The sequence below is a fragment of the Rosa chinensis genome, chromosome 3, assembly GCF_002994745.2.
Source record: "Rosa chinensis cultivar Old Blush chromosome 3, RchiOBHm-V2, whole genome shotgun sequence".
Taxonomy (NCBI): domain Eukaryota; kingdom Viridiplantae; phylum Streptophyta; class Magnoliopsida; order Rosales; family Rosaceae; genus Rosa; species Rosa chinensis.
Window position 1 is genome coordinate 15,897,115 of NC_037090.1, and position 25,692 is coordinate 15,922,806.

The 25,692-nt window shown below is 38.7% G+C and overlaps 4 protein-coding genes and 1 pseudogene across 4 annotated transcripts; 4 read left to right on the top strand and 1 right to left on the bottom strand.

Moving 5' to 3' along the window:
* The first annotated feature begins 1,400 nt into the window (after positions 1-1,400).
* LOC112191818 (isocitrate dehydrogenase [NAD] catalytic subunit 5, mitochondrial) lies at positions 1,401-4,670 on the top strand. The gene is made up of 7 exons (XM_024331242.2): positions 1,401-1,640; positions 2,166-2,486; positions 2,567-2,728; positions 2,822-2,896; positions 3,180-3,289; positions 3,407-3,479; positions 4,108-4,670. Exons 1-7 carry the CDS (start codon positions 1,443-1,445, stop codon positions 4,297-4,299), a joined length of 1,131 nt encoding a protein of 376 aa, XP_024187010.1. The 5' UTR covers positions 1,401-1,442; the 3' UTR covers positions 4,300-4,670.
* A 472-nt stretch (positions 4,671-5,142) lies between these two features.
* LOC112191819 (adenosine kinase 2) lies at positions 5,143-8,173 on the top strand. The gene is made up of 12 exons (XM_024331243.2): positions 5,143-5,315; positions 5,498-5,551; positions 6,036-6,082; positions 6,187-6,218; positions 6,319-6,420; positions 6,590-6,657; positions 6,806-6,882; positions 6,981-7,078; positions 7,172-7,242; positions 7,329-7,395; positions 7,485-7,665; positions 7,753-8,173. Exons 1-12 carry the CDS (start codon positions 5,233-5,235, stop codon positions 7,893-7,895), a joined length of 1,023 nt encoding a protein of 340 aa, XP_024187011.1. The 5' UTR covers positions 5,143-5,232; the 3' UTR covers positions 7,896-8,173.
* A 375-nt stretch (positions 8,174-8,548) lies between these two features.
* LOC112191820 lies at positions 8,549-11,790 on the top strand (annotated as a pseudogene).
* A 1,488-nt stretch (positions 11,791-13,278) lies between these two features.
* On the top strand, positions 13,279-15,170 carry LOC112192735. The gene is given in 2 exon segments (XM_024332595.2): positions 13,279-13,697; positions 13,700-15,170. Coding segments are annotated over 2 exon segments (1,383 nt in total). The 5' UTR covers positions 13,279-13,412; the 3' UTR covers positions 14,798-15,170.
* A 2,481-nt stretch (positions 15,171-17,651) lies between these two features.
* On the bottom strand, positions 17,652-18,295 carry LOC112192736 (auxin-induced protein 15A). The gene has a single exon (XM_024332596.2). The coding sequence runs from the start codon at positions 18,245-18,247 to the stop codon at positions 17,888-17,890; it is 360 nt and encodes a 119-aa protein (XP_024188364.1). The 5' UTR covers positions 18,248-18,295; the 3' UTR covers positions 17,652-17,887.
* Between the last annotated feature and the right edge of the window lie 7,397 nt (positions 18,296-25,692).

The following is a 25,692-nucleotide window of genomic DNA, read 5'->3' on the forward strand; positions in this document are numbered from 1 at the left end:
ATATGATAAAAATTTTATCGTCCGTAACTTTCCTTCCTGGTGTTCTTTTTGGACACGGAATGTATCGTCCTTAAGCTCTTGACATGATGAAGAATCGTTATGCATGTGTTTACTTTTTATTAGCCAATTTCAATTTTTTAGGTTTTACTCAATTTAGAGAATCTAGAAGAAAAGTTTACAAAACAATTGGTCTTCAAGATGTTGAGAGCCAAAATTCAAGATTAGTGGAAACTAGCTTGTCTCTCCCTAGCTCTCTCGTCGTAAGTTTGATACGGTATATCAAAGGCTAAAAAAGAATGCCTCAATAAAAAGTTATGAAGACCCAAAATTCAACATTTTGTTTGCCCCTCTGCACGCTTAATATGGTAAGAACTTTTTTTTTTTTTTAACACAGGTATTTGGAAGGGGGAGCCAGCCCACTAGTCTAGAAATATTATGAACCATTTGTGGCCCTTAGAAACCTAACTAACATATGGGTTCAGCATTGATTACCACATGAGAGCATTCAGATTTCGCTGGCCCAATGTTTTCCACCTTGAAAGCTCGCAGACATTTGATAGTCAGGCCTCGTGATGACCCAGACTCTCTGTAAACTGAGACTTTCACTAGCGTCACATGGATCCCATAAGACTCCAATACTCAACAACCTACCGATGAGAGACTTGTGGATGTTAGGATTTAAACTTGGGTGAGTGTTCCACTCAAGCAAGTGTTGTGCCATCCCAGCCAACCCTCATTGGCAAGAACTTCCATAATCCATTCCTTCTAAGTCCGATGTCCTTTGGGCATGAAATATACTAGCTTAATGCTCTTGACCTTATTGCCTCTTTCTATATATTTAAGTTTCACTCAATACACAGAAGATGAAAAACCAATTTACGGACATATTGGTTGTCAAGAAGTTAAGAGCCAACGAGCTTGTCATTCTTCCTAGTTTTATTCGTTGCAAGTTTCAAAACTGTATATCATGCACTCAAACTGGACGACCCAGTAAAGAGTTATGAAGACTCAAAATTTAGCCTTTTGCAGCATCATGACAATCATCTCAATTCTTGTGATGAGAAGAACCAGAGAGAAGAATGAGCTTGCTGTCACCGAGTGTGCATATCGGATCTTAATGTCTTTTATACCAATGTTAGTAATATCACCCACACTAAGATCTTCTAGACGGTAGATCTTCTCTACTCATTTTGTTATATGACCTCTATAATTCGGAACTCATTTTATCATGATCTTTGTAATTCTTATAACAGTGCATTTTGTTCGGTCGATTATGGTTTCTAAAAGAAAATAAAAAATAAAAATAAAAGTTGCCAATATTCCATGTCATTAGTATTTATTATTAATCTCCAATTTTTTTTGTCGGGTCAAAGCATCCCACTAGCTTGTCTTATAAATCGAAGGTTACGACTTATTCTTTTCGATCGCCAAACAAAGCAGTCATGGCTTCCCAGCTATTGAGGCGCGTAATCGGAAGCCGCTCCACCCACTTTCTCTCCGGCGCCGTGAATCCTTCCCCGACCTTGCTCTCATCGTCGTCTCCGGCAGCTAGGGTTTTCTCATCTACTTCCACTCCGATCACTGCCACCCTCTTCCCCGGCGACGGTATCGGCCCCGAGATCGCCGAGTCCGTCAAACAGGTCCCCTCTTCGATCCTTATTCACTTTCTGCTCTCCAATTTCCATTTGCGCCTGGTTTATTTTGCATCGGAGTTGTGTATGATTATATGTTTGTGTACGCATCTGTGTAAAGTTAGTGTTATACACTCACTCGCGCACTCATGAACTTGAATTTAGGGTTTTGAATTTAGATTCTTTATTGGATATTAGGTTCTTATTAGGATAATCTATTCCCTGATCGGGTATTTCTGTTGTTTAGTGTTTTACTGTTCACAATTGGATGATTTGATTCCTTGTGAAACAGTGCAAGGCGCTGTTTGTTTCTCTGAAATTTTATTTTCTTGAACGTGGATGAGAAGTTGCTAAATCATGACCGTGCAATTTAGCATTGTTAATAAACTAGATGGTAAACATTAGGTGCTCGGATGCGTAATGCAATGTCATAATTGAAGTAACGAATGGATGTGGGATGTTAGTATTCACGGAATATGGATTACTTTGTTGTGGTTTCAAGTGCTGATGGAGTTTGCAATTGTTTTGATGCAGATATTCAGAGAAGCTGAAGTCCCAATTGAATGGGAAGAGCACTATGTTGGGGAGCAAATAGATCCCAGGACTCAGAGTTTTCTGACATGGGAAAGTTTAGAGTCGGTACGAAGGAATAAGGTGGGCTTGAAAGGGCCGATGGCCACACCAATTGGGAAGGGTCATCGTTCATTGAATCTTACACTGAGGAAAGAACTGAATTTGTATGCAAATGTCAGACCTTGTTACAGCCTTCCTGGCTATAAGACTCGATATGATGATGTGGATCTTATCACTATCCGTGAGAATACCGAGGGGGAATACAGTGGACTTGAACATCAAGTAAGTTGTTAAAGAACAAGCAGATGACTGTTGATATTCTGTTTAAATTTGTTTGATTGAATTCCTTGTTTTAATGGTAGGTGGTGAGAGGTGTTGTTGAAAGCCTCAAGATCATTACCCGTCAAGCTAGCTTGAGGGTGGCCGAGTATGCTTTTCATTATGCCAAGGCCCATGGAAGAGAAAGAGTGTCTGCAATACACAAAGCAAATATAATGCAGAAAACCGACGGTCTTTTTCTCAAGGTTCACCAATTGTTAATGTATATGAAAAATTATTTTTACTTATTGTTTTCCCAAGTATCCTCATGTTAAAACTGGTTTGGTCTTTGCTTTCAGTGTTGCCGCGAAGTTGCAGAGAAGTACCCTGATATAAAGTATGAGGAAGTTGTCATTGATAATTGCTGTATGATGGTATGAATAAATTTCTTTATAACCTGTTGGGAATATGAATAGAACTGCTTATGTGAACGTGAAATTTGAGGGTAACAAAAGAATCAAACACTACAAAAAAAGAAGAAGTCAGGTGAGGGTAAATTGAATTAAAATAAAAGCTACAGAATTATGAATCTAGGGACTAATTATGTCATGTCTTGCACCTTGTTAGCAACTTTACTTTATGTGTGTATTATGGGATTTTTTTTTTGGGTTTAGATAAAACTGAGGCCGCACTAATTAATTGTTTTACCTTATGCAGCTTGTGAAGAATCCAGCACTTTTTGATGTGCTAGTGATGCCTAACCTCTATGGTGATATTATTAGTGACCTTTGCGCTGGGTTGATAGGGGGTTTGGGCTTAACACCAAGGTATGACACACACACACACACACACACACACACACACATATATAATGTGTGTGAGTATATGGATTCATTCCCATCTAAATATATGGATTCTCTTACATTGTTGCCTTTCCCTTGCAGCTGCAATATTGGTGAGGGAGGTATTGCCCTTGCTGAAGCTGTACATGGATCGGCACCTGATATTGCTGGAAAGGTGAACATTCTTGAACCTTGTGAAGTTCAATCTCCTACTACTGAGCACAGTCATGGATCCCATTGTTAGTAGTATTTGGTAAAGTTTGATGTTTTGTCCTCAAGAGGTCTAACATATGTTAATCACATTCATATGTTTAAGGTCATTCTGGTGAACCAGAATGAAGCAGCCTAGTACGCTAAATTAAAAGTTAACGTGGCTAATGAATGGAGGATTTTTTTTTGTGGAGATTATTATAGAAATGTGGCTATCCTTGGTTGCAAAATTGTTTTCTACTTGACAACGTTCTGAAAGCCTGTGATCTTTTTGAGTCCTCTAGTGGTGTTTGACCCTTCTAACCTGTGGGTGGCTTGGAAGTAAGCTCTGAAATTTGGTCCTCATGGTACTGTTCTTTTGGAGTTAACCTGTTTGTAGTGCTGTAGCTAGCAACTAGATAATTAAAGCCTTATCAGACATTGAGTACATATTATTATGTTTGCAACTAGATAATGAAAGCCTTATCAGACTAGGTATATATTTGTTCATTTTGTTAATGCTTTTTAACGCTCTCCTTTGTTTACAAAATAGCTTTTGTATGTAATAATATGTTTGCTCCCAAGTCATCTTTATTGTGGTTGAATGTTTACAGAATTTGGCAAATCCAACTGCTCTGCTTTTGAGTGCTGTTACCATGCTTCGCCATTTGGAGCTCCATGATAAAGCTGATCGGATCCAGGATGCGATCCTGAAGACAATTGCAGAGGGCAAGTACCGTACTGCTGACCTTGGTGGCAAATCAACAACTACTGACTTTACACAAGCGATTTGTGATCATCTCTGAAAGGATATTGCTAGGATTTTGGTTTTTGCATTGTAGTTAACCTATTATTTGTTGTGACTCCTTGTGGAGCCACGCTTCAAAATTTTCTCATATTTCTGTTGTTTTGATGGGGAATAAGTTCACATCAAATTGATGACTATAAAGAGATTCATCTAGCCATGGACGTGTTTGGTTCTTTGAGGGACAAAAGTGTTGACACTGCTACCTTGAATATACATGACTTTCCATGCATTGTATTTGACAATAAGCATATGATATTGTGTTCACGGGAGTCGTTGTTTCCTGTGTTATTTTGCCTGAAGGCTTCAGTCTGTTAAAGTTGTATGGACAATGCTGCAGTCCAAATAATTTTGGACATGACGCTTAAAACTGTTCATATTCTTTGATCCCCCTGTTAGTGCTTTGAATGTTAAACTTGTAATTTCTATGTTGTCGGAGTTGATTATTTAAAATAACCAATATCTTATGCCCCTTGTAATTAGATCTGTTAAAACACTTGAGAATTGTTCTTTTTTTTTTTTTTTGAGAAGAACTTGAGAATTGTTCTTGTATTAATGAGACTGTAATAATCGTCTGCGATATCATTATCTAGGGAGAGGCTTTTTGTTTTTTGGGTCAAATATGTCGGTGGAAAACTCAAAAATCTGGCAGATATTATTTTTATTCTTTCAAAGAAAAACAATAAGAATTTTTTTAAAAAAAAAAAAACAAAACAAAATGACCCCAAGAAAATTGAAAAAACCCAAAAAGTGGGTAGAGGCTTTTCCAATTCCCAAGTGCCCCAGTGGGTTTGGTGAAATAGCGAGAGAGCCACTACTATACCTATAAAACCACACCCCATTTCGCTTCAGCAGATCTGATCTGAATCTCGCTATTGTCTTCCTCCCTCTTAAACCCCTATCTTCCTCTCTACTCAGCTCTCAGCTTGTGCAAATGGCGTCTGAAGGAATTCTGCTGGGGATGGGCAACCCACTCCTCGACATCTCCGCCGTCGTCGACCAAGACTTCTTGAACAAGTAACTCATTTATATTCTCCCCTACTTTCTTTATCTCAAACTCAGATCTACAAAGCTTAATCTCACCACCCCACCTGTTTGCTCTATTGCTCAGCCTTTCGTTTTCTGATTTAGCTGTGTAGCTCAGTGTCATGGGACTGTGATTTGCGGCCTAACGAGTGTTTTTGATTTTGTGTAAACAGATATGATCTCCAGCTCAACAATGCGATTCTCGCAGAGGACAAGCACCTTCCCATGTAAGGAACTTTGCTTTGTGTATGTAATGTGGTATCTTGTAGCATTGATATGAATCTAGTTGGAAAATTGTGGTTCGTTGTGTTTCGCTTAATTTGCCGATTTCAATGAGAGAGTGTGACAGATTGTGTTTTGATTTCACTACATTGACATGACTCGTTGGGATTTTAATGTGTACTGTTGCTAGTTTGAGGTACAAATATGAAAATAAACTATGCTACTAAGGAGTTAAAGATAGCTTCAGTACCTACTTTATCGGAGAGATATAACTCAAAACAGGGTGCATATATATGGTCATGCCCGTCTCAGTTCATATAACAGGTCTTAAAAGTGAAAACACATATAGTCTATTATCTACAACTATATATGTTAGAAGCTTTAATACACCACTCTTTTGTATGAAACCTTAATTGTCTGATCGTGGAGCATTTTCTTTTGTTGATGATATGGGATGAAATCTTAACCAAACATGGATGTATATCTCAGGTATGAGGAACTTGCTTCTAACCCGAACGTGGAGTACATTGCTGGAGGTAAAGCATGGATTACAATTGGTTTTTGTATTTCAATGTAGTTATTTTGGATAGCTTAAGTTACTATTTATCATGACTAAGAATGAACCTTTTCATTATTGCAGGTGCTACTCAAAACTCCATTCGAGTTGCCCAGGTACTTAATAGATTGTTTTTTTGTGATTCTTAAGTAATCCGATCATTTATAAACTTCTGTAATTGTTATGATTCAACTAATTTCTCTTTACTTTCTGCAGTGGATGCTTCAAGTACCCAGTGCAACAAGTTATATGGGCAGCATAGGAAAGGATAAGTATGGGGAAGAGATGAAGAAGAATTCAAGGCTTGCTGGTGTTAATGTGAGTTTATTCTTCGTTACCTTTATATAATGTGTAAATATGTATACGAACAAAGACAGGAACTTTTGGAACTCATGTGGTTTTATAACTAGCAACAAGTAATTTTAGTTTTCCTCCAGATTTGCTCCAACTTATATCTCCCCTCACTACTAATTCCTTTCTAAAACAGGTCCACTATTACGAGGATGAGTCTGCACCAACAGGTACTTGTGGTGTTTGCGTAGTGGGTGGTGAAAGGTGAGCTTCAGTTCAAGCTTGTTTAAAAAATTTCAAATTTTTCCTGCCAAATTACTAGTTGTACTCTATTCTTCATACAACCATAAAAGATAACCTCAGAACTTTCAGCGCGGTGAACTGACAACCGGTTGTGGGTATGTAAATGTAGGTCACTTATTGCCAATTTGGCAGCTGCTAACTGCTACAAAGTTGAGCATTTGAAAAGACCAGAAAACTGGGCATTGGGTGGGTACCCGTTCAGCCAAGTGTTTTAGCTTTCTAATTTCATTTCTTTAATAATGCATTTTACTGAACTGTTTTCTTTGTCAATCCTGTTTGAGCAGTTGAGAAGGCCAAGTACTTCTATATTGCTGGTTTTTTCTTAACTGTATCTCCAGAATCCATTCAGCTGGTTGCTGAACATGCAGCTGCAAATAACAAGGTATTTGACATGTCATACCTTCAAAATTCCATCTTATTGGCTGCTGTTAATTCCTCTGCAAGAAACAGTTTTGACAATTGCATTTATCTGCAGGTTTTCAGCATGAACCTTTCTGCCCCCTTTATCTGTGAGTTTTTCAAGGATGTCCAGGAGAAAGCTTTGCCGTAAGCATTTTGTATTTCTCCTTTTCTTTTGGAATAAATCAAGTATTATGAATATGCTGATGTAGTGCATGCTTTTTGTAAATTAGGTATATGGATTATGTTTTTGGAAATGAGACAGAAGCAAGAACCTTCTCAAAAGTTCACGGCTGGGAGGTAATGATCACTCTATTACTAGAGTACCTGATATTACCGGATTGATGGCTTTCATTCATATTGTTGACCTACCTTGTTTGAATTACCAGACTGATGATGTTGAGCAAATAGCTCTTAAGATCTCTGAGTGGCCGAAAGTAGGAGCACGCAAGAGGATTACTGTTATTACTCAGGGGGCAGATCCTGTGGTTGTTGCTGAGGATGGGAAAGTGAAGAAGTTCCCGGTGATACTGTTGCCAAAAGAAAAGCTTGTTGATACCAATGGAGCAGGTATGCCCTTTGCTATTGGAATTTGTTAAAACAGCGAACACTTCCAAAAATAAACTTCTTGTTAATTTTTTTTGTTATTCTGTGTAGGGGATGCATTTGTTGGAGGTTTTCTATCTCAGTTAGTTCAAGAGAAACCCATTGAAGATTGCGTGAAAGCTGGTTGTTATGCTGCAAATGTGATCATCCAGAGGTCTGGCTGCACCTACCCAGAGAAGCCTGACTTTAACTGAGCCATGACTCCTTTTGTTCTCTACTTCCTATGCTTTATTTGAAATTTTGATTATTGAGAAGTCTATTGCTATTTTTCTCTACGTATTTGCTTATCAAGTATTGGTCGTTTAGTGGATGCATGCACGAATAGCCCACTAAACCCGGTTATTAGAATGTGGGATTTGATCCCTCCATCCCTTTCTTCGAAGATGGGATAAAATTATATGTACTGTATTCTATTGGTAGAAAATTAAATGCAGTTTTGCTTGATATCTTACCAGGAGAAGCATTGAACAAATCTCTTTCTGACTCAATTGGTTCCAATCATAAATATATCTGGTCGTATAACACTCATCTGTCATTTGAATTTTGTTATAGAATTGTAATACACTTTTTCTGTTCAAAATCATAACAGATGTGAAATACGGTAGCTGTTCTTGTTTGCTCAGTTTACGAAAAGATGACATGCCAAAAATGTGAAATATACCTTTAGCATTTTACATTCGTGTTGTGTCGTTATCATCTGTTTGGTTGCTGCTTGCTGCATCGAGCCAATATTTCCTATGAAAACCTAAACAATGGTTTCTAATTCAGTTTATATCACCTTTCGCAAGTCCAGCAACAAAAGCCCGAGACATTCAAAACAGAAAATTGTACCTGCAAAAAAACTGTTTATTCTCAGAAAACGTGCGATGAAAGATCATTTGCAGTCCAATTTGAACTTAATGCAGTTAATCAAGACCTTTATGAGAATGATCCTTCCCTCTGTAGCTAATTGAATTTCACTGCGAATTATGATCCCCCTCTCATTCCCAGTAAATAAATGTGCCTCAAGTTAGTCTAAAAAATATACCGTATGGATCATTGAGTACATTATCAGAATTCGTTAAATCTAAGTGGGTGAGCCTACTTATTCAGTTAGGGGTGTACTTATCAATGCAACTTTAGTTTCATTATTAGTGTAGGTATGAGTGACCACATCTGCAGTATTATCTAGGGAACTAGGGAAGCAGGGTGTCCGTCGGTGGTTTCTTTCACAGAGATGAAAAATACTTGCAGATTTTACTGCAGAAACGCTTCAATGGTTCACTTCAACCACATTCTCTACCTATAAAAGCAGAGACATATAGCTTCAGCAGATCTTATCTGAATCTTGCTACTGTCTTCTTGCTTAAACCCATCCTCTCTCTCTGTCAATCGATCACTCTACGAATCCCTATCTACTCGCTCCTCAGCTTCTGCAAATGGCCTCCGAAGGAATCCTGTTGGGGATGGGCAACCCCCTTCTTGACATCTCCGCCATTGTCGATGAAGACTTCTTGAAAAAGTAAGTTGTATATATTTTCCCTACTCCCTTTAGCTCAAACTAAACTCTCTGAAGCTGATTCTTAACCCACAAACTGTATGATATATTGCTTACGCTTTGTTTTCTGGTTTAGCTGCAGAGAAATGTATAGGTATTCTCAGAAATTTGGTGTCATGAAACTGAACAGAGGCATAATGATAGTGTTTGTTTTTGTGTAATAGATATGATCTCCAACTCAACAATGCGATTCTTGCAGAGGACAAGCACCTACCCATGTAAGCAATTTAGTCTAAAAAAAACTATCCACTTTGGGTATGCCACGTGGAAAATTAAACTTCTGTTACAAACTTGACTGATTGCTAAGCAGTTTATTCATTTATTTTTTTTATATGCTTTTTACTGGATAAAATGTGAACCACATATACATCGATATCTCAGATATGAGGAACTTTCTTCCAACCCTAACGTGGAGTACATTGCTGGAGGTAAAACATGGATTACACTTGGTTTTGGGTTTCAATGTTGTTACTGTGGTTTCCTAATTTTTTTAAAATGTGGATAGCTTAAGTTACTAAATATGATGACTACAAAGAATGAAACTTTTCATTGTTGCAGGTGCTACTAACAAGTCCATTCGAGTTGCCCAGGTACTTAATGATTTTTTTTCTTGAGATACTCAAGTAATCTGATCATTTATATGATTCTTTAATTGTGATGATCACCGTAAACTAATTTCCTTTTACTTTTTGCAGTGGATGCTTCAAGTACCCGGTGCAACAAGTTATATGGGTAGCATAGGGAAGGACAAGTATGGGGATGAAATGAAGAGGAACTCAAAACTAGCTCGTGTTAATGTAGGTCTCTTATTCCTTATGTGTAGTTATGTAAACGAACAAAGACTTTAACTTTTGGAACTCTTGTCCTCTTATAAATTGCAGCAAGTAATCTTAGTTTTCCTCCAAATTTGCACCTTCAACACACACACACAGATATGTATATTATTCCCCTTACTGCTGGTTCCTTTTCTAAAACAGGTTCACTTTTATGAGGATGAGTCTGCACCAACAGGAACTTGTGCTATTTGTATTGTGGGTGATGAAAGGTGAGCTTAAGTTCAAGCTTGTTTAAAAATTTTCAGATTATTCCCTTCAATTTGCTAGCTAGTTGTACTCCACGTGTTCATAGAAGTGTTTCACCATACAAAGTTTCAGATTATACTGCCAATTTGCTGTGTGTACATGTAGGTCACTTGTTGCCAATTTGTCAGCTGCTACAAATTTGAGCATTTGAAAAGACCAGAAAATTGGGCATTAGGTGGGTACCCTTTCAGCCTTTTGTTTCAGGTTTTGATTTCAATTTCTAGTGATTCATTCCTCTGAAGTGATATCTCTGTGATCGAATCGTGTTTGGGCACGCAGTTGAGAAGGCCAAATACTTGTATATTGCTGGTTTTTTCGTAACTGTATCGCCAGAATCCATACAGCTTGTTGCTGAACATGCAGCCAATAATAACAAGGTATTTGAAATGACATCATCTCATTAAAAGTTTGTTTCAATCAGTTCCTAATAGTCTCGACACTTCCATTTAATTGCAGATTTTCGGCATGAACCTTTCTGCTACATTTATCTGTGAGTTTTTCAAGGATGCTCAGGAGAAAGCTTTGCCGTAAGCATATTTCCTTCCTCTTTGACATAGTAATCAAGTAATCTGCACACGCTGATGCCTGTTTTGAAATGTAGGTATGTGGACTATGTTTTTGGAAATGAGACAGAAGCAAGAACATTCTCAAAAGTTCACGGCTGGGAGGTAAATGGATGCTCTAGTACTAGATAGAAGTTACCAATTAATGTATTATCGATATCATTCATATTTTAACGTACGTTGATCGATTGCTTCGATTCACCAGACTGATGATGTTGAAGAAATAGCTCTAAAGATCTCCCAGTGGCCAAAAGCATCAGGAGCACACAAGAGGATTACTGTCATAACTCAAGGTGCAGATCCTGTAGTCGTCGCTGAGGATGGGAAAGTGAAGAAGTTCCCAGTGATATTGTTGCCCAAAGAAAAGATTGTTGATACCATTGGAGCAGGTATCTCTTATATGCAGTGATAGTGATACATATCTGATATATATGTATGTATCACAATGAGTTAATACAGCAAAATTGTTTGTTCATTTTCTTGATGTTATTTTTCGGGTCTAGGGGATGCGTTTGTTGGTGGCTTTCTATCACAGTTAGTTCAAGAGAAACCCACTGAAGAGTGCGTGAGAGCCGGTTGTTATGCTGCAAGTGTGATCATCCAAAGGTCTGGCTGCACCTACCCAGAGAAGCCCGATTTTAACTGAGCCATGATTCCTTTTGTTCTTCCTACCTATGCTATATTTGAAGTTTTGATTGCTGAGAACTCTACTGCTATTTTTCTGTCTCTCTTTTCAAGTAGTTTTTGTATCAAACCAAATGTAGTCTGGCCAGCAGAACCATTGACCGGTCTCAGATGTAGGTAATGGTATCAAACCAAATGTAGTTTTGGTTCCAATCATTCATATTTGGTTGGATCTTTCATTCCAGATTCAAAATAGAACTGACATACAGTCCTTTTCTTCAAATTCTAAACAAAAGTGACAGGCAGTGGCTGTTCTGTTTGTTCAATATACAAAAATGAAATGCACCTTGCAGCATTTGTCAGCTGATCTGTTACCCTCTTTGAGCCTATCGGAGCCTAAACAGTTTCTTATTCGATTTTACACATTCTTAATTGAGGAAGGGAGATTTAAATTTGAGATCTCTACTAATATTTATAAAAGTAATACTCGGGACGTAAGAAAACCTGGGTTACTTGAACCAGTGACACAAGTCTTTGTTATCTTCGGAAATATCACATAGGTAAGAAATTTACCATATTATAATGTCATATAATTGGCACATACCTACATATAAATTATAATGGTCCTCAGATCTTTCGTCATCCAAATAATCATGTCAATCTCTTGAGAATATACTGTATGTTACATCATAAGATCAGATCGAATTGCTGGTATGGGTGGAGTGAGAATTGTATTCTTCTTGCTGTGATTGCACAATTGCATTTAGATTAGTTATTTTAATCTCAGATAAAGGCCAGCTTGTACAGTGCACACTGATCTTGTCATTCTTGTGCGTTCGTTGCCACGTCCCAAGAGATCCACACCGATGTAAGAAAGCCTAACATCTTGGACAACGAAAAACCAAGGTTACCATTACCTACAAAAATTTGGGAAAGATCTGAAGTCATCGAAGAGGGAAAGCTACAAGAAAAAAATCGGTGGCACTCCAAGCCTGTAACTATTGGGTAGCAATTCCCAACCGCAACTCCTCCAAGTTTCAGCAAGGCCTCGTTTTGGGACAGCTGAGATTAATTAAAAAGTCATAGCTTTTAGCTTATGAAAGCCACCGTTTATTACCAACTTTTATAAGCAGTAATTAATTTGATAGTAAAATTTTTAAAATATACTGTTTTTATTTTATTTTAAATTTCACCAAATAGCTTTTGCTACGTAACTTATTATTTAAGCAGATTATGCCGTGCCAAATTTGGCCTAAATTTAATAAGAGAAAATATCACAAATGGTCACTGAACTTTTATCTATTTGACACTTTGGTCACTCAATTTTAATTCTGTTATTCACTTTAGTCACTTCATTAATTTTTTTCACTAAAAAAAAATTATTTGCCATAATATTAATGATATTTTTATCCTACCAATTATGAAAAATTGAGAATTCTGAATTGAAATAATTGGGAGAAGTGATTAAAGTAAGATAAAATACCCCTTTAGTGACCAACTAAAATGATTGAAAGAGTAATAGTTGAGTGACCAAAGTGATATATTTGAAAATTAAGTGACCAAAATATTGAACGAGTTATAGTGGATTAAAACAGCATTTTACCAGTTTTTTTAAAAACGACACCTCAACAGCGAAATAAACAGCTTTTTAATAGTTTAAATTATCTTAAAATGGGGCCTAATTCTTTAAAGAATTAAAGATGTGACCCGATCCGACTACCCGGGGTGATACTCACGCGCCAGAGCACCATCCGCGAAACCATCCCACGCTACTGCAAAACACACACTCGCCTCTCTCTCTCTCACGCAGTACGCACATCGAAAGTCCCAAAACAAAAAAAACCCGAACCAGAAAAACCCAAAAAGAAAAAAGAAACAAACGTTTCTGACGGTACGAAACGCGACATGAGCGATCACCACCACCACCAGCACCAGCACCACCCGCGGCTCCACCACCTCAGGAGCACGCCGCAGCTCCTCCGGCAAGCCTCGGCCTCCTTCTTCTCCAACCTCCTCACCTTCCTCTTCCTCTCCCTCCTCATCTTCTCCTTCCGCACCGTCGTCGAGAACGGGACCCACCTCCTCACCGCCTTCATCGACCGCGACCCTTCCCTCAAGTCCCTCCTCTCCCGCCTCGACCTCGCCGCCAACCCCACCTCCTCCCGATCCCCCAGCCCTCTCCGGTCACCCTCCGCCGCCGCCACCGCCCCTTCCTCCAGCTCACCCGCGTCGGAACCCTCGACGAGGACTTCTTCTCCGGCGAAGACGACGACGACTCCCGCGCCCTCTTCGGCTCCACCCGCAAAGCCCCAATCTTCATCTTCTCTCACTTCACCTCCAAATTAGGGTTTAATGGGACTAGGGTTTCCGACATGGCCCGCTCCGGCCTCTCCTTCAAGGCCGACCAATTCACCATCTCCAATGAGAAAGCGACACACAGAGACGGCGGCGATAATGAGGAGGAAGAAGAAGAGGAAGAAGAGAAAGGCAATTCGGAAACTTCAGAAATGGATCGGATTGTGGATTTGCAATTCTTCATCAAGGGATTGGAGCTGGGTCAACGCGACGTGGCGGCCCTGTTCTTCCTTGTGAGTTTCTTATCTGCTGCATATGGCTGGGTCATTCTAGGGTTTCTTGTTACGTATTCTTGGGTTCTCGGCATTGTGTTCACCACGGTTGTTAATGATCTGATTGGGAGGTTTAATTCGTTTATTGGTTTAGTTTGGGATGGGTCTAGATTGGGAGTCAAGAGATTGTCTGGCTTCATTTTGATGAGGTGGGCCGTGAGAGACGCGCTCACTCAGCTTCTAGGATTGTGGTATTTCGGTGAGATTGAGGACCAGTACTCTTTTTTTAAGCTCTTCATTAGGTTAAAGTTGATGCCTTTCTCTGTTATGCCTCCCTGGATTCGAGGTTTCGAGAAGGAGATTTCCGGGTTTCTGTTGATGTGGATATTTGTGGATACGATTGTGGCGTTTGTCTTTGCCGTGGATGCTTGGATTGCGATAGTCGATTCTAGGAAGAGTGGGAAGGAGATTGTTAAGGAGGGGTTGCAGTTGGTGGGATCCATGTTCAGCCAAGCTCTGCAAATAAAGTGCTTGGAGCTTATATTTTGTGGGACGTCTGTAAAATGGGGCCTCACTCGTGTTTTTGGAAGATCCTTTGCCAAGGTCTTTCAGTCGACCATGGAAGTCTACTTTTTGGTGGCTTGGTTGATATTTTACTTTGCAGCAAGGGCGAGGTGTAGGGATGCTAGCTCACAGGGGGATAGAATTGGAGCACTTCATTGAGGGCCTTTGATGATACCTGGCATTAATTGGCCGACACTTGCTCCGGCAGGCTTCAATTGTAAACACGACATTACTGGTAATTATTCAGTGCTCTGTGTGTTCCTGTTTAGGATTTCCTGATGTTCAGCACTGCCATTGTTTGGTGTGGTTGCTAGACAGTGTTGTTGTATCTACTTTACCACGAGGCAATATACTACTTGTGTATTTCTTGCACAAGGATCCTTCATGTGTAAATGATGTTGCATTCATTGTTTCAATTCCCTGCATTACATGTGATGGTCATGATGTAACATACCCGAGTGGTCATTGTAAGAATTTAGATCATTGTAGTAATCAAACCTTCATTTTTTCAATCATTTGTGTTTTACAGGAACCTGTTTTTAATTGGTTTCTCTTTTATATTGTTTATGCATGTTTTAGAGGATTTCTCGATGCACCTGAGTTTACCTTATGAGGGAAAGTAGGTATGTACTATGTACTAATGTTTATCTGACAGTAAAATAAATGAGATGATAAAATTGATAACCACTCGGAGAGTATATAGCTGTGCATTCTTTAGACAATGTTGGCCAGATATAAGAATGCAGGGTTATTATGCTATAACAACCATAGTAATGTACCAAAGGCTTTTGTCATATACTCCTGATATGGTTTTCCCAGCATATGTGGTGACTGGTGAGGCAACTTGTACAAGTTCTGTATCAGGAGATTGCAATATGGATTAATTTTATCTTGGAGGAGCCAATTGTTAGTTTATTGAGTGCTCAGCTGACCTTAATTAGCATTTTAACATGCATGGTTTCATTTGTGAAATTTGTTTGGAGTGAGAATTTCTCCTGCAATAAACTTGAGTGGCCACATTAGAAGACTGTCACACATGAGTGGATATTTGAGTTCCAGTGGTGCTTTTCTGTCTGTTAGGGTTTGTGACTTTGTGGATGTTCTGGAATGATATTCTGAAGAAGACTATCACGCATGAGTGGATATTTGAGTTCCCACAGTGCTCATTTGTCTGTGAGGATTTGTGACTTTGTGGATGTTCTGGAATGATATTCTGAAGAAGACTATCACGAATGAGTGGATATTTGAGTTCCCACAGTGCTCATTTGTCTGTGAGGATTTGTGATTTTGTGGATGTTCTGGAATGATATTCTGAAGAAGACTATCACGCATGAGTGGATATTTGAGTTGCCACGGTGCTCATTTGTCTGTGAGGATTTGTGATTTTGTGGATGTTCTGGAATGATATTCTGAAAACTTCAATAGTTTTGTGGATTACATTGCTAGGCCACATTCATTATTTGGAAATGAGAAATGAATTTTTCTTGTCTTTTGTTCTGATGGGTACTGTGGATTCAGGACCCTTGAAGTTGGTGACAAATTCATTGTATCACCCCCAAACTTTTTTCACAGTGAGGTCGTGTGGCATTTTGTTCTTGCAAACGCAAGGCTATGCAAATGTGGTTAGAGTTGCTCAAAAACCGCAAATGATCAAGTTAAACAGCTGAGAGTCTAGTGCTAAATGGTGGTGAACAGTTTTTGTAGAAAAAGTTTGGTGCTGAATCTATATGCTTTTGTGGTCTTTGCCATTTTTTCATCAAAGGATGAGTAGTATTGAATTTCTTTGGAAGAAGCCAAGTTGGTAGTCTGCTGAACGAGACTAACATTTAGCCAGCTTTCAGTACAATCCTATCTATTCTTGGTCCATAGCATGTCATGTCTGGTCTCACAACGTAAATTTGGTTCATTGTGGACATGGTAGCTTTGGTCATGTGGAATTGTTTTCCAGCATCCTGTTCAATTGAAAGTCAGAGAGTTATGTTGGTTATGAATATGGACTATGGAGTAGAGTTGCTTTGAGCTGTAGTCTCCAAAGCCGTCCCTGTCTATCTGCTTATCCCTGTCAATTATCACTGATATAGTTCCATTGCTTACATTGACATAAATAACTGATGCCAGTACCTCCTCCCATTGATATAGTTTCATCCTGTTTTTTCCTCTAAATTTTTGGTTGAAATCTAGATATTCAAAGCCATGCCTTATCTGGTCATAGGGTCTGCAGATCCCAGACTGCCGATGATAACATACTCTGTGTGCAGGGAAGTTCGTTAAGCTGCCCATACTTATATCCACAAACCAATAAAACTACCGCTCTTTACATAGGCACCAACTAAGTTTGTGATTTGATAGATAGATGACGGGTTTTTTTTTTTTTTTTCTTTCATTTTATTATTTTGTTTTTTTTTTTGGCATTTGACAGTTACTTAGATGAAAATGAAGGTTTTGAAATACAAGTACTGCTAAATAAAAAGTTTAATGAATGGTAAAGTTGGAGATCTGAAAGTCTGAAACACTAGCGTAAGAGATGTAGGAAGCTGGTGATATATAAGAACTTAAAGATACGATAATCTTCAGAAGGCATAATTCTCATACCTTCGAGTCCTTATTGCTTTAATTTGCTACTATTGCTTCTGCCATCTATATTGTTTTGTGAGCTTTAAAATTATGGATCTGTGGCATATATACAACTTGAGTTTACATGGTTTCAATGAAAATTACCAGATCATTAATAAGTTCTTCATTTGTTACTGTATTTTTCTTTTCTTAAAGTTTTTGGTGAAATACATACAACTGGCCAAGCACGAGGCATTGGCCACATTTGTACTCTCACTCCAATCTATCTGTTCTGACTGCTCTTGCCATGATGAAATTGAGATTTTTGGCCAATTATAACTGGCAATGGTCTCACTTGATGGGTTCTGATCTGCTGTGGTCCAATGTGAGTGAGCATCCAAAGTTTTGCTTTGATGAATGTAGTTTGGACCAGTTATGTTCCGTAGTCTTTTTCAGCTGATAAAAACACAGAATCCCTGAACAAGTAATTAGCAGAACAGAATTTACTGTTCTTGAACTGAATTACATAGGTTCCCTAGATTAATATATTAATGTTTTACATCTCTACATAGTTACAACAAAATAAGGCAATATGCTTGCATTGTTATTGTAGCACAGACCTCATGATGAATCAATTAAATACAAACATTAGTGTTCTCCTTTAGTACTGAATTCTCATACGCAGAAATTCCTTGTTCATCTGGAGAGCTTAGCGCATCGAACAACTTCGAGGAAGAGGTTCTCATCGCAGGGTATGTAGAGTTTTGAGTGAGCATTGAAATCGTATTCTTCTCGAGCTTGATCCAGAAGTGCCCTGAAGAGTGGGTGATTGAGCAAGGTGAGTTTGATTACAAACCTCTTGTGGTTGTCACCTACATAAACTACCAAGTGACCCTTTGGGACATCTTTTGGGATCGAGTTTTCTTCATGCATGGAGTTTGGCCACAGAGCCCATTGACAGCATTGCTCGCAGCACGAGGAAGAAGAAGGTGTGCTCCCTTTATTACCTATCTTCCTCAACTTATTGGCGCACACCCTTGCAAACTTCCCCTTCATCGTGTTTGTGTATAGAGAGAGAGAGAGGGGGAGAAAGAATTTGAATTAATAGATGGAGATGCTGGTACAAAGTACAATGGTGAAAGGACTATATATAGTGTGGAAGAGAAGGCAGTGTTTGGAGCATTAAATGGTCGACATAATAGGGCAGCTAAGAGAGAAGCCAAAGAGAGATGATATTTCCTTTCCAAAGATGGACCTATGTCAATACTTAGTGTTAGAATTTGTAAAAACGTCTCATATCGAACAAGTTACTGCATATTACTGAGTAAGTGAAGTGAGTAATCTCCTGAAGTTGCACAGGGAATATTTTTGGGATAAAAAGTTGAGAACTCTATCAATGTTCAAGGGCGAGCCGAAAATTATGGGCCTGCTTTTACTTTACCTCCTTGTACGCTTCACCCCTCTGTAGGGATGGAGAGAAGTTGAGATGGTTCCTTTTCAAGATTGATGCATACAAGATGATAGTTTTAGGAATTATGCAGATCAAATACAACTCTCTTGAGCCGAATAAGCGACCTTAAGTTGATTATCTTTTAAGTTACGTTGATACTGTAACACGTTTTGAGATAAAAATTCACACGTGAATTCGGTCTAGACAGAGAAAAATATCGGTGCAATTTTAGAGAGCCGAGAACCAGAGAAACTCGGGTCCCAACAACTATGTTATGCGCTGTAGCCATTACCGTGCAGTACCCTTCAACTCTTATGCATACGATATTGTACGAACATGTATCTCCATAAACATGTCACACTAGCAGCAGCCTTTATTTCCTCTCACTTTTTCAAAAGAAAGGATGGTGCTTGATGTCAATAGTTGATGATGATGATGATAATGAGTGAGTGATTATTTCGAAGTTCAAGAAGTTTAGACCCCACAGGTTGGGAGTATGGAAAAGATAAGATATGAAACGAGGTATGGGATAAGCTTTCTTGGACAAAGTGTATGATCCCACTTATTTGCACTACTCGATGATTTTCTTGCTCAATTTAATATATCTCAATCTGCACAGAACCGCATCTGCACCATTCATGTTACGTTTCCAAGTTTCTCAGAGAAAACTTACAGATACAGATTTAGGTTTGCGTACATGAAGTTGGTGATTTTTATATTTGGCTTGACCAAATCCTTTGTACAGTACTTTTAAACCTCCCACTTATGAAAGTTTATCCATAATAATCTGTAGCATGCATGTACAATCCGTACCGCACTACGCCACTACTTAGTACTGGTGTTTCTGTGCAGTAGGAGATTTGGGATAAGTTTTGCGTATCTTTGCAGTCTGACTTTGTGAAAATAAAGCAGGAGATGGGCTAAGCATATAGCAAAAGGGATGGAGGTCATGACATTTTTGAATCTTGCGCAAAACAAATTTAAATTCCCATTCCCCATCGATCGTTGAAACATTCTGGCATTCTGCATTTCCTCACCTACCAGATGAATGTTCTCAAGGTTTTTCTCTAACATATATATCGATCACAGATGGATAATCAATCTGTATGCATATGTTTAGTATCGCTCAATGAGGGTTAGGTATGGTGGTGGTTTGGAAACAAAAAAATGGTTGAGATTAGATAGTGACTAGTTGAAAATTTCCATTTGTTCATATCTGATCTGCCAAGTGCCAACTAATCTAAATCCTCAAGAATTAAGCTATCCTTGTTAGGCAACTTTTAGACTCTAAAAACTTAAGATAAGGAAGGTACGTATGATCCGAAAATGTAAATAACTAAATATAGCTAGGACCTTCTCCCATGCGCAACCTTATTTAATGTGTGAAGAAATATCGTAGCGTTGCACCTTAATTGCAAACCAAAGTAGAAGTGGAGAATTACGAAAGCGAGACCTTCTACCTTATTTTGTGCGTGAAGAAACATTTAGATATAACACATCCTTACAAACCAACACATAAGTGGAGAATGAGCTTTGGAGATTTTGAATGCAAAATCTTCTATCTTATTTTATTTTTGAAGAAACATTTACGTAACATTGCACCTTACAAACTAATAAATAAGTGGATAATTAGGAATAGAGATTTTTACCGGTGAAATTTTCTATCTAATTTTACGCATGAAAAAAAAAAACAAAATTAAGTACGCGTTGCACCTTGAAAACCAACAAATTAAGAAGTGGAGAGTGGCTAAGTACCGTTTGGCTAGTGGCATAGTATCCTCTTCATAAATGAGAGGTTGTAAGTTCGACTCATGAAAAACTAGTTGCAACATTTAAGTTGTTAAAAAAAAAAGAGTGGAGAGTGTGGATTTCAATTGCCAAACTTTTTGCATGGATAAAGGAGTTAAAGAGATTGTTCATGCACTTTCTAGGGCCACCCACATTTGTGAATTTCATATTATCCTCTTCCTAGTTCTTGTGGAGTACATTACAAACAGCTCAGGGGAACAAATCAAACAAGACAAATTATTAAACCTTGTTTGCAATTCTATAACTAATTAGCTGGAGAGTAGTAGATCGAGATAGTGAATGGTGCAGTTTCAGGGTGGGTTCAGATGTTTGAACTTGAAGCTTATTTGGAGCTCAGATATGACTGAGAGAGCCAAGCACACTGATTCATCCCCCCGAAGACAAAGTTGGCTGTGCTAGGTTGTTTGAAAGCCAGAGTTCACTCGTTTTGAGTAAAACTGCCAACAGTTCTGCAGACATGGAGAGGGACTGGAAGCCAATTAATATCTATGACTATTGACTAGTCCTCCTGTCAAATGTCAATCAACATCTTCATACTTCTTAAGATCCAACTGTAGTTTCTTTTGTTTGATTTTTCTCAAAGAAAAGAATCAAAGCAACTTCTTCTTTCTTTAATTTCACTCTTCAACTGCTGTAATTTAAAGACTTTGCAACAGCATGCAGAAGCTTTAGTTCGTGGCAGATAATCAAGCTGAGTACGTAACGTACTGGTTTCTGAATTAGGGCAAAGTACCACGTACCGATAAGTTAATGAGTTAGTGATAAACATCATCTTCATGACAGATGATAAGGAATTAAGGACTACAAAAGTTGAGGTTTAAAATCACATCTATTAAGCTAATTATAAGGTTATTATGGTTACGTGCAACTTTGTGAAACCTAAACGGGTGTTTCTACTTTTCCATATTTTAGGAAGTTATGTCAAAACACGATGAAGCTAATCGGAGGCGGCTATGTCATTAACCTTAATGCTGGAACTGTTTAAGGGTCAGTGTTAATGTCAAAACCTTTTGGTAAAACTCCAAACTTATTGTTTGATGAATATATGCAAAATTGGGCGGAACATCAACATATTTGAACGAATGTGAGGCGTGTCACAAGGCAAGCCTAAACATCTATTTTCATAAAAGATCATATCTCTATCTTGCTTTGTAATAACATGCATGATCGACATGGAGATGTATATCATCTAGAAACAAAAGAATTAAAATGGTGGGTTCTTGTGTGGGGTGCATGGGTCATAGAGAGGGTAAAGATAGAAAAGCACATGACGTTGGGCCAATTAAGCTCACGGGTGGGTGAGAAGCTGCAAAGATATACGGTAGCATAGATAATAGATTGATAGAGAATTAGAGATCGAGCAAAGAAGAAGAAGAAGAAGAACCAAACAAGTAAATAAACAAGCAGCTAAGTTAGTTGGTGACACCTCGAGAAAGTCATTTGCAGCCAACAAGCCATTTCTGCATAGCAATGATTTCTTTGGAATCTCTCAATCTCTGCACGTGTATTCGTCAGCTCTTCTTAGCTGTTGCTCCTGGCCCTTCCTTTTCCAACTTCACCTTCAACAAGTGCCTCCCATAACTTACAATTAATTCCTCCCCATGCTTCCTCTAAAGAAGCAATGCCTCTTGTTTCCCCTTCTTTACTATATATTTCTTTTTTTATCTCCTTCAGTACGTCAGTGTACAGATGTAATAGTGCAGAATGATAGACTAACTTCTTATAGTAAGTGGTTCAATATGGAGAATTGATCTACCAAACAACAGGCTGGTCTACCGCTGCAATGATCTATACTCCATAGTCTATGATTTATCACTAAGACTTCGATTCTTTTTACTGACTTCACCATGCATAATTGCATATGCGATACTTCATTGATAAAATTAATAAGATGGAAGAATGCAACAACCTTCTTTCAACTGCATTTCTTCTCTTTTTCGTCATGAGTTCAATTGATCACCAACACTTGAGGTTAATTCTACCAGATAAAAAAATAAAAATAAAAACTTACTTTATAAGCGTACTAATACAATAAGCGTTTCTGGTAATAATTAGACAACTGTTTAAGGACAAACATAAAATAACTTTGGAATGAACATAAATTAACTTGAGAGTGAGAGAGATTTGATTCTGAGAATGGAGAGCAATGTGTGTATTTCATTTCATTCAAAGGAGGTATTTATAGGGATACATTTGGAATAAATAATGATACAACTTGATGGCATCTTCATTTGTAGCCTCATTTTGTGGCATCTCCATTTGTAGCCTCATTTTGTGGCATCTCCATTTGCAGCTCCACATTGTGGTTGTGATGATGATGATTGCCACACTTGTTCCCCATTGGCATAAAGCTTGACTCACAAGTCACTATACCTAAAATACCTATCTTATACATGACATAGACATTTTATACAATGAACAATACAACATGTTTCATATATACTACAACACTCCCCCTTGGATATTTCATGTTGATAGTATTTGTCTAAGCCGTGCACTTCGAAATTGCCTCGTTAAAAACCTTGCCAAGTAATAAAACCCTGTGGGAAAAAACAACCTTGGTCGAAGGAGAAAAAAGAGTACACGATGGTTAAGTGAGTATGCTTCTGGATACTCCCCCTGATTTCAACTCTCGTTGATAAGACTCCTTATTGTGTCTCCCAAACGTGGTACTTCTCTTGTTGCCTCATTAAAAACCTTGCCGAGTAACAAAAACCCAGTGGGACAAAAATTACCTCGGTCGAAAGGGAAAAAGAGCACAACACACTCTTCACGTTTCGAGACCATATATGTAGACATCTCTCCCTCTGATTGATCTTTTGAGGAGAGTCAGTTATTGCTGATTTTATGCTTGGTGTTGTCGCTTTGGATGTAGCCTTGCTTCATTTGTTCAAAATAAGCAGCATTATCCTAAATGCTTGTAGGCTCATCTGTGGTAGACTTCAAATTAACCACAACTGTTCGAACATGCGTAACTATGGATTCAATCCATATACATTCATGATCTTCTTCGTGAAGAGAAATAATCTCTACATTGTTCGAAGATATAGCGACTAAGGTCTATTCTGTAGACCTCCAAGATATCGCGATCTTACCCATGGTGAACACTTTACCAGTTTGGTGGAAGACCTTTGTATGGGTCAAGAGATACCCAATATCAGCAAAACCTTCCAAAACGCTGATGTTGTTTTGGGGTAGAGATAGAAAACGCAGGTCAGCGTTTGGCGGCGTTTCTAGTGTGTGATGGGTCCGAATCCATCATCTTTCTATAAGCCCATATCGATCGTACATCTCAAGTTATAGAAAGATATCTTTTACACCAATCTAATGGTATCGCGTTGGCGCAGAGCTATACCTTTAGCTAACAAGTTCATGGCAAAGTGAGATGTCTAGTCTTGTGTATTGAGTTAAGTACAATAATGCGCTTTATTGTACTTGAGTAAGGCATTTCAGCCTCTCTAGCACATCTTTGTCTGATCATCCATTCAGACGAAAAGGATCCTTTTCAGGATCAAGACTACGAATGATCATGGGGTGCTTGAAGGCTTGACCTTGTCAAAATGCCTAAGCATCTATCAACACGGTGCTCAAGTTCAAAAACCGAGGCTTAATCGTGTCCCCCCAAAAATCCTTCATCTCAAACTCGGATTTCAAGTGTTCAGCGGTTTCCCTTAACTATTTAAGGGCTTCTAATGAATATCATGTCCAACATGAAAACCGCGATAGAATCCGAAACTTGTTATGGAAACGCGCGGGCATATCCCTTCCTAATCAAGTAGTCACTTTAGTGAGCGTTTCAACTCTATTGTAAACACTCTCCGTGGCCTAGAGCCACTTGATTTGGGTAAATAAAGTTTCACTATGAACTTTCATGTATATTTCGTATCTACATCCCCATAGAGATACGTAGTGACCACATTTATAAGCTGCATGTTCAGTTATTTTGGAAACTACCAAACTGACAGGGTAGTGGATGTAATGTCATCCATTACGAGAGAATATGTCTCATCGTAGTTAATTCCAGTGCCTTTTGTGAGAAGCCTTGCGCCATAAGGCGAGATTGCCATCTCGTTTTCTCAACACGCTTTCTAACGAAGACCCATTAATCAATAGGTTTTATGTAAGGAGGTGTTGGCATCACTGGCTCAAAAACCTTCCTCTTCATTTAATCTGGATCTCATCTTTCCATTTAGGCTAAATTTCTCTACGTTGGTATTCATGCTTCAACGGAGTGTGGTTCGATATCATCGGTCTCAACAAACTCATGCGCAACTATATCATCAATTATGATGGAGTTTCTTTTCCATGTCTCATGTACACTAGTGTAATTTCATAGAGCTCTATATTCTCAGGAATAGGTTCTGACGTTGAGGCGTCCCCCAATGATAACCATAATCTGGAAGATACTCATGAGACGGATGTTGAGTGTCGATGATCCAAGGATGCCAAAGTCTCATTCGAATCCACGAGCTTCCCACGCATTCTAGCTGGGGCCATGGCCTATAACGCCAGAGTGCCACTTTCTGTGGCGTTGGCGCCTTGCCTACCTCTGTGTAGGGTGGCGCTACGTCCTCTTTGTAGGGACGTCCTTCCTTGCAGGCATTTTTGCAGTAAATGTGTGATCTCATCACTTTTAATAGGGATCGAGATGAGACATAGTGGGGATAGACCACGACAATTCCTGTCGTTCCTATTGAACATTCGAGTTCTTATCTCCCCCTAACGATGGGAAGACTGTCTCATCAAAGTGACATCCGTAAATCAAATGGTAAGGAGATCGCCTGGCAAGGGCATTAAGTGGCTGACGTTTGTTGGAGTCTCAAATCCAACCAAGTTACTCACTTGTTTTTAAGGACCTACCATAGGCGTGGTGGCAGCGCATTTGGCACATAAATGGCTCACATTGGCACATAAATGACTCACTCAAATGTGCGTAAGTACAAAATATTTGTATCCAGTCACTAGCTGTAACGCAGGGATACATTGAGTGGCAGTAGGTCATAGAGGGATTAACATAGTTGTATGCGATATTGCATCACCCCAAGCGGATATAAGGAGATTGGTGCGCATTGCCAATGTCTTAACTACCATCGTAGTTATTTCCGCGAGACCATTTAGGTGTGTATATGGGAATGTGATATCCAACATCACTCCCTTTGCAATAACCATCGAAAATCTTCGATGTATACTCACTAGCATAGTCAAAATACATTTGACTAAATAGGATGATCCGGGGAGTGAG

Coding starts and splice junctions, on each gene's coding strand:
- LOC112191819 (XM_024331243.2), top strand. CDS start 5,233: ATGGCGTCTGAAGGAATTCTGCTGGGGATGGGCAACCCACTCCTCGAC. Junction 7,079..7,171: donor ATGCAGCTGCAAATAACAAG/GTATTTGACATG, acceptor ATTTATCTGCAG/GTTTTCAGCATGAACCTTTC. Junction 7,666..7,752: donor TGTTGATACCAATGGAGCAG/GTATGCCCTTTG, acceptor TATTCTGTGTAG/GGGATGCATTTGTTGGAGGT.
- LOC112191818 (XM_024331242.2), top strand. CDS start 1,443: ATGGCTTCCCAGCTATTGAGGCGCGTAATCGGAAGCCGCTCCACCCAC. Junction 1,641..2,165: donor TCGCCGAGTCCGTCAAACAG/GTCCCCTCTTCG, acceptor GTTTTGATGCAG/ATATTCAGAGAAGCTGAAGT. Junction 2,897..3,179: donor TTGATAATTGCTGTATGATG/GTATGAATAAAT, acceptor TACCTTATGCAG/CTTGTGAAGAATCCAGCACT.
- LOC112192736 (XM_024332596.2), bottom strand. CDS start 18,247: ATGAAGGGGAAGTTTGCAAGGGTGTGCGCCAATAAGTTGAGGAAGATA.